This window comes from Oncorhynchus nerka, linkage group LG9a (assembly GCF_034236695.1).
Source record: "Oncorhynchus nerka isolate Pitt River linkage group LG9a, Oner_Uvic_2.0, whole genome shotgun sequence".
NCBI classification, from domain to species: Eukaryota; Metazoa; Chordata; class Actinopteri; order Salmoniformes; family Salmonidae; genus Oncorhynchus; species Oncorhynchus nerka.
The window spans coordinates 25483942-25499888 of record NC_088404.1 but is presented as its reverse complement, the minus strand read 5'-3'; the positions used below and the strand labels follow the sequence as shown (position 1 = coordinate 25499888).

The window sequence follows — 15947 nt, the reverse complement described above, 5'->3', positions numbered from 1 at the left end:
AGGAGAGTTTACAGTCTTGCCAGACACCTAGGTACTTAATGTCCACATATTCTAGGTCGGAACCATCCAGGGTGGTGATGCTAGTCGGGCGTGCGGGTGCAGGCAGCGAACGGTTGAAAAGCATGCATTTAGATGATAGCCTTGCTGTAAATCGTCCTCTCTGTTTTTCCAATGGATTCTCCAGTGCAGTGTTGAGAACCCAGCTATCACTGGGTTTAAAACTTGGTCCCTTTCAGCCAATTTTTGTGGACGGTTCGCTTAATATTTTGTGCAGTGTGAACACTCCAAAGGAGTCACACTAGACTACTACAACACTGTTTCCCCTGCCATAAACCCTCACATTGGTGCCACAAAAGAGAGTTGATGTGCAGGTTCACAAAAAAATACTGTTTTTGGGTCTTGATTAGCGATTGTCAAAGATGCACAAAAATGTTAATGTACTGCTGAAGTCGGAAGTTTATTTACACTTAGGTTGGAGTCATTAACTTGTTTTTCAACCACTCCACAAATGTCTTGTTAACAAACTATAGTTTTGGCAAGTCGGTTAAGACTTTGTGCATGACACAAGTAATTTTTCCAGCAATTTTTTACAGGCAGATTATTTCACTTATAATTCACTGTATCACAATTCCAGTTGGTCAGAAGTTGACATACACTAAGTATAAACTGCCTTTAAACAGCTTGGAAAATTCCAGAAAATTATCATGGCTTTAGAAGCTTCTGATAGGCTAATTGACATCAGTTGCGTCAATTGGAGGTGTACTTGTGGATATATTTCAAGGCCTACCTTCAAACTCAGGGCCTCTTTGCTTGACATCATGGGAAAATCAAAAGAAATCAGCCAAGACCTCAGAAAATAAATTGTAGTTCTCTACAAGTAGGGTTCATCCTTAGGAACAATTTCCAGACGCCTGAAGGTATCGCGTTCATCTGTACAACAATGGTATGCAAGTATAAACACCATGGGACCATGCAGCTGTCATACCGCTCAGGTATGAGATGCGTTCTGTCTCCTAGAGATGAACGTACTTTACGAAAAGTGCAAATCAATCCCAGAACAGCAGCAAAGGACCTTGTGAAGATGCTGGAGGAAATGGGTACAAAAGTATCTATATCCACAGTAAAACGAGTCCTATATTGACATAACCTGAAAGGCCACTCAGCAAGGAAGAAGCCACTGCTCCAAAACCACCATAAAAAGGCAGGCTACGTTTTGCAACTGCATATGGGGACAAAGATCGTACTTTTTGGAGAAATGTCCTCTGGTCTGATGAAACAAAAATAAAAGGGTGAGGGGAGGGGGAGGCTTGCAAATCGAAGAACACCATCCCAGCCGTGAAGCACAGGGGTGGCAGCAGCATATTGTGGGGGTGCGTTGCTGCAGGAGGGACTGGTGCACTTCACAAAATAGATGGCATCATGAGGACAGAAAATGATGTGGATATATTGAAGCAACATCTCAAGATATCAGTCAGGAAGTTAAAGCTTGGTTGCGAATGGGTCTTCCAAATGGACAATGATCCCAAGCATACTTCCAAAGTTGTGGCAAAATGGCTCAAGGACCACAAAGTCAAGGTATTGGAGTGGCCATCACAAAGCCCTGACCTCAATGCTATAGAAAATTTGTGGGCAGAACTGAAAAAGCATGTGTGAGCAAGGAGGCTTACAAACCTGACTCAGTTACACCAGCTCTGTCAGGAGGAATGGGCCAAATTCACCCAACTTACTGTGGGAAGCTTGTGGAAGGCTACCCATAACATTTGACCCAAGTTAAACAATTTAAAGGCAACACTACCAAATACTAATTGAGTGTATGTACACTTCTGACCCACTGGGAGTGTGATGAAAGAAATAAAAGCTGAAATAAATCATTCTCTCTCCTATTATTCTGACATTTCACATTCTTAAAATGAAGTGGTGATCCTAACTGACGTAAAACGGAATTTTTACCTGGATTAAATGTCAGGAATTGTGAAACGGAGTTCAAATGTATTTGGCTTAGGTGTATATAAAGTTCGACTTCAACTGGAGTTCAGATTATTTGTTTACTATATGTAATTCCTAGGCTAAGAGTGCTTCATTAACTGTTAATTCGATTGTGGGATTTAAATAGTGTGTGAGAGCAACATTTTTTGGTGAGAATCACAACGGGGTACAAAAAATCAATTCTAGCTCTTAAAGGGGCAGTAGGTCTTCCATATAAAACAACTTGTTGCATTCCACTTGTACTAATTTGCATGATATTGATAAAACAAACCAGGCTTAATTTTTTAAAGGTAGGCCTACTGTACTTATATTTTCATATAAGCAGGTTAATCATTCATTTTTAGTAGGCTAACTGAAGAAATGCTCTTAGCCACTCTGTGCTTTTGTCTTGAAGCTAAAATGTAATGAGTGTAGCCAACAGACGAGAAAATAAACCCTTTAATTGTCTGCACATCTTGCATTATTCAACAGTGTAATATGGTTTGGTTGCAGTATTCAATATTATAAACTGGGTTGTTCAGTCCCTTAATGCTGAATGGCTGACAGCCGTGGTATATCAGACTGTATACCATGGGAATGACAAAATATTTATTTTTACTGCTCTAATTACATTGTTAACCAGTTTTTATAATAGCAATAAGGCACCTCGTGGTTTGTGGTATATGGCCAATATACCAACGCTAAGGGCTGTATCCAGGCACTCTGCGTTGCGTCGTACATAAGAACAGCCCTTAGCCGTGGTATATTGGCCATATACCACACCCCTCCGTGCCTTATTGCTTAATTATAAACTGGGTGGTTCGAGCCCTGAATGCTGATTGGCTGAATGCCGTGGTATATCAGACCGTATACCATGGGTATGACAAAACAATTTATTTTTACTATTCTAGTTACGTTGGTAACCAGTTTGTAATAGCAATAAGGCACTTTGGGTTTTTGGTACTGTATGTGGCCAATATACCTTGACTAAGAGCTGTGTCCAGGCACTCCGCATTGCACGTGCTTAAGAACAGCCCTTCGATGTGCCTTATTTCTTAAGTGTAATATGTTTAAGAGGAAAGGGTTGTCATTGTTGAATAGTTTGTGCTTACTGGTTACTTTGATATTTACGGTAAATTTGAGCTGCGGACCAAGAATGTCGCATTGCCAGACAACGTAAGGTAAGGATGTAATGTGAACTGAAAAGTAGATCTCTCTTTCACCACCCCGCTCCTCACTCTCCTTCATATCTCCTAGTGGGAATGGGGCCTAATAGCATATTTCCCTTGACCTTGAAGAGTTCATGGTCTTTTTTTGTATTGTGCTGAGTCAAGTGCAGTCTACTGTGGCTGTCTAACGAGTGAAAAGATTCAATCAAATACTTTTTTTAGCTGATTTTTGCCGTGAGACACGTCTGTTTCAATCTCCAATCTCTCTGTAACCTTCAAAGCTTTGAACGTTTTGCAGCTTTCATCAGTGAAGATGCCACTTTTAGAAAGAAAAGCGAATGACTTTTGTTGTGCTTTATGACAGTTTTGTGTCACTGATGTTCATTGTCTTGGTGACATGATTAGGCTAGTTCTATTTTTGGTCATGAGTTTGGGAATATTTTTACCTTTTGAAATGACTTCAACCAATGGCCTGATACAAATCCAAACTATTTAGAAAAACAACTGCTTCTGAAAGTGACTAAATAAAGATTTGCCAGGAACTCTGGAATTACATTTCTGGGAGAGAGAAAAGATAAAAGGGTGTTAGAATGGCAACCTTTGAAAGTGTTTAACAGAAATCCTGTTAATGACTTTAAAATGGCTGATTAGCCCCAAAGTATGTATGGAGACCTTTTGGGGGGTAGCGTTAGCAGAGCACACATGTTTGTGCTCTTTTGAAAATAGCAGCTAAATACTAATTTACTTAACACAGCTCGCTAAGTTAGTGTGAAGTTAATTTCAGGCCTTCTCTCAAAAACCAAGGCAGAGATTTTTGGTTGTTAGCTACTGTAGCCTAAATCATCTCAACAAAATCTCCAATTTACACCACAATTTGCAGAAGATATGAATGACTCATAAATCATCTGTTAACGATAAAACAACGTATGATGTTGGTGTTTTCAACAGCATTTTCAACACTGTAAGCAGGGAAAATCCTGATGCATTCATTGCATGTATTTTCCATAAGGAAGATGTTGACCACAGGAATGCTGAAATGACAGTGGTAGGTGGCTGGGTGGTTTCCATAAAAAGTAGAACAGTGTTACACCCTAACACATTGGGGTCCTCCCCCCAGGAAGTGAGTCAGCAGCCAGTGAAGGAAAGCTCTCTGGAGTGGAGTTTACCTTGGCCCATACCATGGAGAACACTGCACTGTGTGAGTGGGTCAGTGGGAAGGGAAAGGGAGATACCTAGTCAGTTTTACAACTGAATGCATTCAACTGAAATGTGTCTTCCACATTTAACCCCACCCTTCTGAATCAGAGCGGTGTGGGGGGCTGCCTCAATCGACCGTGATTGTCTGAGAAGCAGGTAAAACCTTATGGACTCAACTTGTAAAGCAGTGTCGTACTCATGCAAGACCATTGTAGCTCAAAACATAAATTCTCAGAGAATGTAGTTTTGGCATAGAAAAGGCCTGTATTGTTAGTGATGAAGAGTCTCTCTCTCTCTCTCTCTGTGTGTGTGTGTGTGTGTGCGCGCATCCTTTTGATCAGGAAGCTAGACTGAGAGAATGGCCTTGCTGTGCTTTTTGGGCCTTTTCTCCAAACTAGGGCCCAGAAGATGTTTCCTCGCTGGTCTCCAAAACAAAGTGTCCAGTGTCCATAGCGGTGGCTCACTCACTGTGCCAATAAATGGGGTAAATGGCTTAATTATTATTCTAAATGTGTGTCCAATGACCCACGCCTGACAGGGTAACCTAGGGAACACAGGAAGGGCTTAAGATTGGCCAACATTTCACATCAAGCACAAGGAGATCATATTTCTCGTTTGGATGTTCATTTGAACCCCACCGGCTGACATGTATTAAAAACACGTTCAGGTTCAAATGTTTGCATGTTTAAAAAGAAACGGTGCCAGAGTAGGGAGTAAAGTTGTTCATTTTGATGTTGCCTCAGGACACTTTCATGTTTAGCTAAATCCTCCTTATCTTACGGTCTTTCATGGCTCCAGCCAAAACTGTGTGCATGTTTATTTTTTTGATGCGTTATGATTCTTAAACTTACGCACCTGTCAAACACTCTAGTACTAATGGTTATTATGTGCAGTCAATTTGAATCCAGAGTACTTCTTACACTTTTCTTTCTGGCCAAACTGATTTAACAACTAAATGTATAATAAAATAAATAAAAAATAAATAAAATTTCATGCACCAGAGATTCCATTCCCCTTTCCTTTGAGCAGGCCGGGCCTAATTTCTGGGGGATAGATTATGAAATGACAAGCTTATCAACACAGCTCCTTATTGAGGTGTACAGTCGGGAGCTGCTGCTGTGGCTTTGTTGTTCCAATGTTTGATACTACTGAATCCAAAGATGTCTGGCTATTTGTATTTTCCAAAAGAGAAACATTAACTATGCACAACATCATTTTTACAACATGATTCTGGTCCAGAATGCCCTGCACTTATTTTCTTTATACTTGTATTATTTACAGTTCCTTGTCTTGCCGCCCTTGTATACACACAGCGCCACTAGTACTGTAGCTTATTTATGATGACTGACATTTACGGTGTTGTGGAGACGAGTCCATGTGAAATACAGACTATTTACAGAATACAGATCTATGAATTACATTTCTCTAAGATGATGATGCTCCATTTGTCACGTCTCCTCCATGACCTTATTAACTGTAAGTCTACACTCGCATATTTCTGTCTCAACAGTTATTGTCTACTTAGTGTAAACTATTCTACCCAACAATGTGTTTTCATGACCGGCTATGTTGTCAGAGGAATCCTTTTAAGTTCTAATGGTATTCTTCTTGTTGCTACCATGTTGTCATTTGGTGTTGCTACCATGCTATGTTGTCTTAAGTCTCTCTATGTAGTGTTGTGGTGTCTCGCTTGTTGTGATATATATATATATATATATACTGCTCAAAAAAACAAAGGGAACACTAAAATAACACATCCTAGATCTGAATGAATTAAATATTCTTATTAAATACTTTTTTCTTTACATAGTTGAATGTGCTGACAACAATCACACAAATTATCAATGGAAATCAAATGTATCAACCCATGGAGGTCTGGATTTGGAGTCACACTCAAAATTAAAGTGGAAAACAACACTACAGGCTGATCCAACTTTGATGTAATGTCCTTAAAACAAGTCCAAATTAGGCTCAGTAGTGTGTGTGGCCTCCACGTGCCTGTATGACCTCCCTACAACGCCTTGGCATGCTCCTGATGAGGTGGTGGATGATCTCCTGAGGGATCTCCTCCCAGACCTGGACTAAAGCATCCGCCAACTCCTGGACAGTCTGTGGTGCAACGTGACGTTGGTGGATGGAGCGAGACATGATGTCCCAGATGTGCTCAATTGGATTCAGGTCTGGGGAACGGGCGGGCCAGTCCATAGCATCAATGCCTTCCTCTTGCAGGAACTGCTGACACACTCCAGCCACATGAGATCTAGCATTGTCTTGCATTAGGAGGAACCCAGGGCCAACCGCACCAGCATATGGTCTCACAAGGGGTCTGAGGATCTCATCTCGGTTCCTAATGGCAGTCAGGCTACCTCTGGCGAACACATGGAGGTCTGTGTGGCCCCCCAAAGAAATGCCACCCCACACCATGACTGACCCACCCCCAAACCGGTCATGCTGGAGGATGTTGCAGGCAGCAGAACATTCTCCACGGCATCTCCAGACTCTGTCACGTCTGTCACGTGCTTAGTGTGAACCTGCTTTCATCTGTGAAGAGCACAAGGGCGCCAGTGGCGAATTTGCCAATCTTGGTGTTCTCTGGCAAATGCCAAACGTCCTGCACGGTGTTGGGCTGTAAGCACAACCCCCACGTGTGGACGTCGGGCCCTCATACCACCCTCACGGAGTCTGTTTCTGACCGTTTGAGCAGACACATGCACATTTGTGGCCTGCTGGAGGTCATTTTGCAGGGCTCTGGCAGTGCTCCTCCTTGCACAAAGGCTGCTGGGTTGTTGCCCTCCTACGGCCTCCTCCACGTCTCCTGATATACTGGCCTGTCTCCTGTTAGCGCCTCCATGCTCTGGACACTACGCTGACAGACACAGCAAACCTTGCCACAGCTCGCATTGATGTGCCATCCTGGATGAGCTGCACTACCTGAGCCACTTGTGTGGGTTGTAGACTCCGTCTCATGCTACCACTAGAGTGAAAGCACCGCCACCATTCAAAAGTGACCAAAACATCAGCCAGGAAGCATAGGAACTGAGAAGTGGTCTGTGGTCACCACCTGCAGAACCACTCCTTTATTGGGGGTGTCTTGCCAATTGCCTATAATTTCCACCTGTTGTCTATTCCATTTGCACAACAGCATGTGAAATGTATTGTCAATCGGTGTTGCTTCCTAAGTGGACAGTTTGATTTCACAGAAGTGTGATTACTTGGAGTTACATTGTGTTGTTTAAGTGTTCCCTTTATTTTGTTGAGCTGTGTGTGTGTGTGTGTGTGTGTGTGTGTGTGTGTATATAAAATTATCCCAGCCCCCATCCCAGCAGGAGTCCTTCTGGTAGGCCATCATTGTCAATAAGAATTTGTTCTTAACTGACTTGCCTAGTTAAATAAAAAATAGCCAAAACCTAGCCATGTTTTTTTAATGTCCTTGCGCATTCTGGTTCTTAGCAATCTCTTAGTGGCTTTTGTGTCAGCAACCCAGTAATTATATTTTCCTGTGAAACACTGAGCCGACTGACGATAAAGTGTTGCATATTTCTTAGCAGAAATTTCCTCCCCTCACTTCCTACCTTTTCAGACTCCATAGAGTTAGTTTTTAAAATGTATATGTATTTTTTTGGGGGGACTTCAAAATCTCATAAAAGCTCTTGCTCTAGTGATGTGGAGATTACATCTAAGTAACTACAAGCCTATGCCTATGGCCAGCAGTTTTTCCTGACCACGGCTCAGTGGGCAAGAGCATGGCACTAGCAATGCCACGGTCATGGGTTCCATCCCACAGGGATCACATACAAAGAATGTATGCACTCACTGCAAAGTAAGTCAGTCAGTGGAGGCTGCTGAGGGAAGAAATGGCTCAAATGGAATTACATCAAACACCTGGAAACATGTGTTTGTTGTATTTGATTCCATTCCACTGATTCCGCTCCAGTCATTACCATGAGTCCTTCCTCCCCAATTAAGGTGCCACCAACCTCCTCTGAAGTCAATAATAAGTGGCATGTATTGCCTAACCCTCTAGTGGGTCAGGAAAAACACCTAGTCCTTAATTACATATAGCTTAATGGTTCATTGTCCCGTTTCTTTCTCCCAGGGTGCCCACTGAGTGTTGAAGATGATGTCTGATGCCAGTGACATGTTGGCAGCAGCCTTGGAGCAGATGGATGGGATAATAGCAGGTAAGAATCTCTGTCACTGCTGCGTTGGCATGCTGAAGAACAACGACTGATCTCTCAGCATCACATTCACTGGCGCAACACTATCGGAGTTGGATAGTTAGACCTGGGACTGTGTTAACAAAGAGTCTGAGTAGGAGTGCTGATTCGGGATCAGTTTTGCCTTTTGGATCATAATGAATAAGGTTATACGGACGGGGGCGGAGAGCTGATCCTAGAGCAGACACAAGACACTTGATGCATACAGAAATACATTTCCAGTACAATATGCCTTTCTCTATACTCACTGAAAGATTAATGGTCATACCTGGCCCAACCAGTGTAGCTCTGCAACACACATTTCAAGAGGCAGAAGAACATTTTTAGACTGGCTAATTAACTGTGAATACCAGATCACACTCAGGCTAGTTTGAGCAAGTACTATCCCCTCATGTCGCTATCGCTAATGTTAACTGTTTTTGATGATCATGTTTTCAGGCAGGAACTCAAAAAAATTATTCAAGAAGTGGACATTTCCCATTGTGGTTTGATAGAGGAATTCAACATGTGGCAGTTAAATGTAGTACTGTAGCTGATGGGGATAAATGTGAAGCCCATCTCAGTACTTCAGTATGGCTGTATTTGTACAGTAATGTTAATGCACAGTCAGCATAGACGAGCTTTAAGGCTAATCTTATTTTATGCATTGGGTTAATTATAGGCCTGACATTTGAGTTAACTGTCCGATCACATGATGTCTACGTTTCCCAAGTAACTCTAGCCTTTCTGTCCTCATTCAAGCTCTGTCTCTCTCGCTCTCTTGTTCTCTCTTTCTGTCTCTCTTTTGCTATCCCACTCTTTCTCTGCCTGTAGCTGTGTTTCCCTGTAGAGTCTCGTGTGTAAATTAGCTAGATTTCCTCACTTGTCGTGTCGGCTAGTTCCTGTAATGAGGAGCAGTGACGTAATGGTATAACCAAGAGTTATTTTCACTCTACTCTAGAAATGCAGGGCTGTTGTGAACCTGTTATACATTGCACAGAATGTCCTCTTTCTTGGGCTAAAATACAACATAGTCATTTGATGAAATTGTACCATTTAATAGACCTTATAAATGACTGAACTTCTTTCATGGGGAGGCTAACTGCAAATAGAGAATCTTTCTCCATCTTTAAAGTATGGAAACTGTTTAATTGAGTGTGTGTGTCCGCCCCCCAGGCTCCAAGGCTATGGATTACTCTAACGGGCTGTTTGACTGCCAGTCGCCCACCTCTCCCTTCATGGGCAGCCTGCGGGCGCTGAACCTGCTGGAGGACCTCCGGGGCGTGCTGGAGCTATTGGACACAGAGGAGAGGGAGGGCCTGCGCTGCCAGATCCCTGACGCCACCGCAGACAGCCTGGTGGACTGGCTGCAGCAGGGACACCTGATGGTGAGACCAGTCAAAAGTAGTGCACTATATAAGGAATAGGGTGCTGTTTCAGGTGCATCCACCCATGATGTTGATGATAAATCTCTGTGGTTGAATGTGCTGTATCACAGTGTAGGGACTGCAAAGTCTTCCTGGTTTCGCTGGTGCTAAAACTTACTTTATCTAGAACCTTCTCAAAGCCATGTGTATGAAATCCTTTGTCACATCTAGTGACTTGGGAGAGACACACAAATCTGTGATGAGAGGACTAAGAGAATGTCAGACGTACTGTAAACCGACATGGGAGACGATTGTTGCATTAATTTAAAGTTCATGTTCAGCTCCGATGACATCCCTCATCACATTAGTCTCCACAGCAGTGTCGTGTTACGGCTGGTGTTTGTCCAGACATGTCACGGAATGTGTAAATATAGGCCTGCTGTGGTGATTAATGGTGTGATAAGGTTAGATCCACAAAGGGGACATCTGTTGTTGTGGTGAATTACGGTGTGATAAGGTTAGATCCACAAAGGGGACATCTGTTGTTGTGGTGAATTATGGTGTGATAAGGTTAGATCCACAAAGGGGACATCTGTTGTTGTTGTGTCCCTCGTGTTATTCCCTCCTGTGTCACTACAAAAACAACATGTCTGAGACTCATCTGGTGGGGAATCTGGGATGGTACGTTCGTTAAAGAGCTCTACTGCTGTTTAAAGGAGAAGTATGGTATGTGTCACGCCCTGACCTTAGATATGTTTTCTTTTATATTTTGGTTAAGTCAGGGTGTGACTAGGGTGGGTACACTAGTTTTGTATTGTCTAGGGTTTTTGTATTGTCTAGGGTTTTTGTAATTCTATGTTGGCCTGATATGGTTCCCAACCAGAGACAGCTGTTTATTGTTGTCTCTGATTGGGGATCATATTTAGGTAGCCATTTCCCTTTGGTGTTTGTGGGATCTTGTTCTATGTTTAGTTGCCTGTATGCACTATTCGTAAAGCTTCACGTTTCGTTTGTGCTTGTTTATTTTGTTTTGCTGAGTTTCGGTTTTATTTAAAACATGTGGAACTCTACTCATGCTGCGCCTTGGTCTCATTTTTATAACGAACGTGACAGTATGAGGGTTAAAGGAGAAGTATGGTATGAGGGGATACATTATCACAGACATTTCCTGGTCAGTTTTAGCAGCAGAGTAGTAATATATAAACCCTCTAAATATTGATGAGGGGAAATGTTGGTTGGGGTTGAAGCTCCATTGGGCAGCTAGAGGATCTTGCTGTAGAGCAACCAGCCAGCACACCCATATCAAAGGCAGCTGGTTAAAACGTTGATTCTTTGTGCCGACTAATAGTATATGAATGATTAAGCCTATATATTTTGCTCTCTGCGTGTGCGCTCCGTTCCATTCTGTTTTGTAGCTGTTTTACAACAGGAATGTTTCTGGAACACTGAGTTCAAACTAACTATGTGAAGCCCATCTGGCCATTGATCATCTTGTTCGCAGTTCTTCAGCCTGTCCTCGCTTTGAATGTTACAAGAACACCTCTAATTTGAGTCTCCAATGTCCACGAACAGGTCCTCTGAGTTTACAAAGCAAACATCTCCCTGAACTCTTAGAGTATGCTGTAGTCAATAAGATAAAAGCCAGGGTTTGTGACAGACCGCTGTGAGAAACAACCCACTGATGTGGTGGGAACCAACTGCTTGCTGCAGAGACCACTGGGATCTAGGATCTGGGCCACGGGAAATGCCAGAGGCTGTGTGTTCACTAGTAACTCTCTGCTGTAACCCACTCTGTGTGTACACCAGTAACTCTCTGCTGAAACCCACTCTGTGTGTACACCAGTAACTCTCTGCTGAAACCCACTCTGTGTGTACACCAGTAACTCTCTGCTGAAATCCACTCTGTGTGTACACTAGTAACTCTCTGCTGAAACCCACTCTGTGTGTACACCAGTAACTCTCTGCTGAAACCCACTCTGTGTGTACACCAGTAACTCTCTGCTGAAACCCACTCTGTGTGTACACCAGTAACTCTCTGCTGAAACCCACTCTGTGTGTACACCAGTAACTCTCTGCTGAAACCCACTCTGTGTGTACACCAGTAACTCTCTGCTGAAACCCACTCTGTGTGTACACCAGTAACTCTCTGCTGAAACCCACTCTGTGTGTACACTAGTAACTCTCTGCTGAAACCCACTCTGTGTGTACACTAGTAACTCTCTGCTGAAACCCACTCTGTGTGTACACTAGTAACTCTCTGCTGAAACCCACTCTCTGTGTACACTAGTCTCTTCGACCATTTAAGGTGTTGCAGGCAAAGGAAAGGGCAAATGCAACATCAATCACACAAAGCTGTCACTCGAAAGACTCTTGTGCAATTTGTTGTCTGATAATTGTCCGTGTTTAAGGCACTTCCAATATGCCGTGTTCACCCTAGGACATATTCCAGTGTACCAGAGGTGCCACAGCATCGATCTTTAGCTTAATCTGACTTGATCTTGAAACATTAAGCACTGAGCATGTCGTAAAACTTTACCAGTGTAATAGAGGCTTCATCTCAGAACCCAAAACCACCTCTTGTGTCCACGCTGTCCAGCTACTCATAACTTGATGAACATTTATGTTTAACGGTCTATCACAAAATACTATTGGAGGATGTATGTTAACACTCACAGACCAATCCCAAGTGCCACTCTTTCACTGACTCTTCATGTTGTCTTCTGTGCCTGCCTGCAGTCCAATGGTCACCACATCTCCATGGGTGGGGACCTCTACCAGGAGAGACTGTCTCGGCTGGAGGGTGACAAGGAATCCCTGGTGCTTCAGGTAGTGTCCAGTACACAACAACATGTCATAGCTAGTAGCCATCTTACCACAGTAGCCTAAATGGCTCATTTAAAGGGCTTTACAACCAAATTAATTGACAGCAAGTTACCTTTTTATTGTGATGAACTGATTGCGCTTACAATAGCCAACTTTAAAAAATGTTTGGCATGACCATAACCTCCTAACCTGCTACCAAAACCTGTGGGCTCTCCTTCACCGCAACCAATGTGAGTAAAACATTTAAACGTGTTAACCCTCGCAAGGCTGCCAGCCCAGACAGCATCCCTAGTTGCGTCCTCAGAGCATGCGCAGACCAGCTGGCTGGTGTGTTTACGGACACATTCAATCGCTCCCTATCCCAATCTGCTGTTCCTACATGCTTCAAGAGGGCCACCATTGTTCCTGTACCCAAGAAATCTAAGGTAACTGAGCTAAACGACTATTGCCCTGTAGCACTCACTTCCGTCATCATGAAGTGCTTTGAGAGACTAGTCAAGGATCATATCACCTCCACCCTACCTGACACCCTAGACCCACTTCAATTTCCTTACCGCCCGAATAGGTCCACATACAACGCAATCGCAATCACACTGCCCTAACCCATCTGGACTAGAGGAATACCTATGTAAGAATGCTGTTCATCGATTACAGCTCAGCATTTAACACCATAGCACTCTCCAAACTCTTCATTAAGCTTGAGACCTGGACTTTCTGGCGGGATGCTCCCAGGTGGTGATGGTAGGAAACATCTCCACCCCGCTGATCCTCAACACTGGGGCCCCACAAGGGTGTGTTCTGAGCCCTCTCCTGTACTCCCTGTTCACCCACGACTGCGTGGCCATGCACGCCTCCAACTCAATCATCAAGTTTGCGGATGACACTACAGTGGTAGGCTTGATTTCCAACAACGACGAGACGGCCTACAGGGAGGAGGTGAGGGCCCTCGGATTGTGGTGTCAGAAAAATAACCTCACACTCAACGTCAACAAAACAAAGGAGATGATTTTGTACTTCAGGAAACAGCAGAGGGAGCACCCCCCTATCCACATCGATGGGACCGTAGTGGAGAGGGTAGTAAGTTTTAAGTTCCTTCGGCGTACACATCACAGACAAACTGAATTGGTCCACCAACACAGACAGCGTGGTAAAGAAGGCGCAACAGCGCCTCTTCAACCTCATGAGGCTGAAGAAATTTGGCTTGTCACCAAAAACACTCACAAACGTTTACAGATGCACAATCGAGAGCATCCTGTCGGGCTGTATCACAGCCTGGTACGGCAACTGCACCGCCCTCAACCATAAGGCTCTCTAGAGGGTAGTGAGGTCTGCACAACGCATCACCGGGGGCAAACTACCTGCCCTCCAGGACACCTACAGCACCTGATGTCACAGGAAGGCCAAAAAGATCATCAAGGATAACAACCACCCGAGCTACTGCCTGTTCACCCCACTATCATCCAGAAGGTGTGGTCAGTACAGGTGCATCAAAGCTGGCACCGAGAGACTGTTAAGCAGCCATCACTAACATTGAGTGGCTGCTGCCAACATACTGACTCAAATCTCTAGCCACTTTAATAATTAGAAATTGGATGTAATAAATGTATCACTAGTCACTTTAAACAAAGCCACTTTATATAATGTTTACATACCCTACACTGCTCATCTCATATGTATATACCATACTCTATACCATCTACTGCATCTTGCCTATGCTGTTCAGCCATCGCTCATCCATATATTTATATGTACATATTTTTATTAATTCCTTTATATTTGTGTGTTTTAAGGTAGTTGTTTTGAAATGGTTAGATTACTTGTTAGATATTACTGCATGGTTGGAACTAGAAGCACAAGCATTTCGCTACACTCACATTAACATCTGCTAACCATGTGTATGTGACCAATAAAATTTGATTTGAGGAATTGGCTATACAGCACATACACATCTGGGACCAGACTTTAATGAACTTGGTGTAGTAACTCAATTCCATTACTATGCACCATAATAATGTTTAATATTGTAATTACTGTCTTACTACACAGGTATAAGAGCAACTTAGTCTTACCCATGTGTTCCTGTGCAGGTGAGTGTGTTGACAGACCAGGTAGAGGCGCAGGGGGAGAAGATAAGGGACTTGGACATGTGTCTGGATGAGCACCGGGAGAAACTGAACGCCACTGAGGATATGCTGCAACAGGTCAGTTTGGAGGAGAACGGCCCCTGAACACGGCGCTCTGTTGAAGTTATATTCTTGTCACCACTGCTGAACAGCAAAACCAAGCAAGGCGAACTCTGTGAGTGTTTGTGTGTTGTCTATATTTAGTCTGTGTTTTGTGGTTTCGCAGGAACTCCTGTGCAGAACGGCTCTAGAGACTCAGAAACAGGACCTGATGGCCGAGGTGTCCAACCTGAAGCTGAACTCATTTGAAAAGGACAGACTGCACTTTGACTTCAGCGACAATGAGGTATGGAATGGGAGGCCTCTGCTTTAGGATTCATCCTTTTTGCAGTCTTTTTCCTCTCCCTCGCGCTCTTACACACACACACACACACACTTTCTTGCTGCCTGAAAACTGTGTGGGGAGGGGAGGCTTATATCATCATGTGTTCAAAGCCGCAGTGTGTTGGGGCAAGTAAAGACACTGTTCACTGCCAAGAGAATGCCAGTTACCATGGCCAGGGGCACTGTGCCTTGTTTGAAGATATGCATGAGTTGCTCTCATTCAAATGTCTGGCATTAGGGTTTTGATAATGGGGAAATGTGAAGATTTGGCTTAACTCTGGTTGTATGGTTGCCAACAAAGACCTAAAAGGTTGTTCATATCTTGTTTACACGGCAGTTCAGAGCAAAGCAGAACAGCTCTGGGATTTCTACTGTGCCTGGAAACTAGTCCCTCATCACATGATATGGTCTCCGTGGGGATCAGTAGTTGGCCTTGGAGTATGTGGGAGAAGATTCTCTGTATGGGCTTCTTTTGATAAGAAAAAGCAAAGCTTTTCACTCGAATCGCTCCAATGTGATAAGTCTAATAAGCCGACAGCTAAGCTGCCTTCTTCAGGGTTCAAAATATTTATTTTGATCAAATGAAAACCATGGCCATGTTTTGACGTATCTTAAGTAGCGCTTGAGGAACAAGCAATCTTACCATATGGTTTATCAAGCCATCGGGGTGACTGTTCTAGGACTCCTTTTACTTCTGAGAAATTCTCTGATTGAAGAAGCATG

General features: G+C 43.4%; 1 protein-coding gene across 4 annotated transcripts in view; it reads left to right on the top strand.

Annotated features, from left to right (window-relative positions):
• LOC115134106 (liprin-beta-1-like) overlaps positions 1-15947 on the top strand; it is a 54125-nt gene that overhangs the window by 17524 nt on the left and 20654 nt on the right. For all 4 annotated transcript variants that reach the window (XM_029667752.2, XM_029667751.2, XM_029667754.2 and 1 more), the window contains exons 2-6: positions 8428-8512; positions 9704-9915; positions 12631-12720; positions 14805-14918; positions 15067-15186. In XM_029667752.2, coding sequence (XP_029523612.1) covers positions 8449-8512; positions 9704-9915; positions 12631-12720; positions 14805-14918; positions 15067-15186 — 600 coding nt within the window. In that variant the 5' untranslated portion in view covers positions 8428-8448. The remainder of the gene's footprint in view (positions 1-8427; positions 8513-9703; positions 9916-12630; positions 12721-14804; positions 14919-15066; positions 15187-15947) is intronic.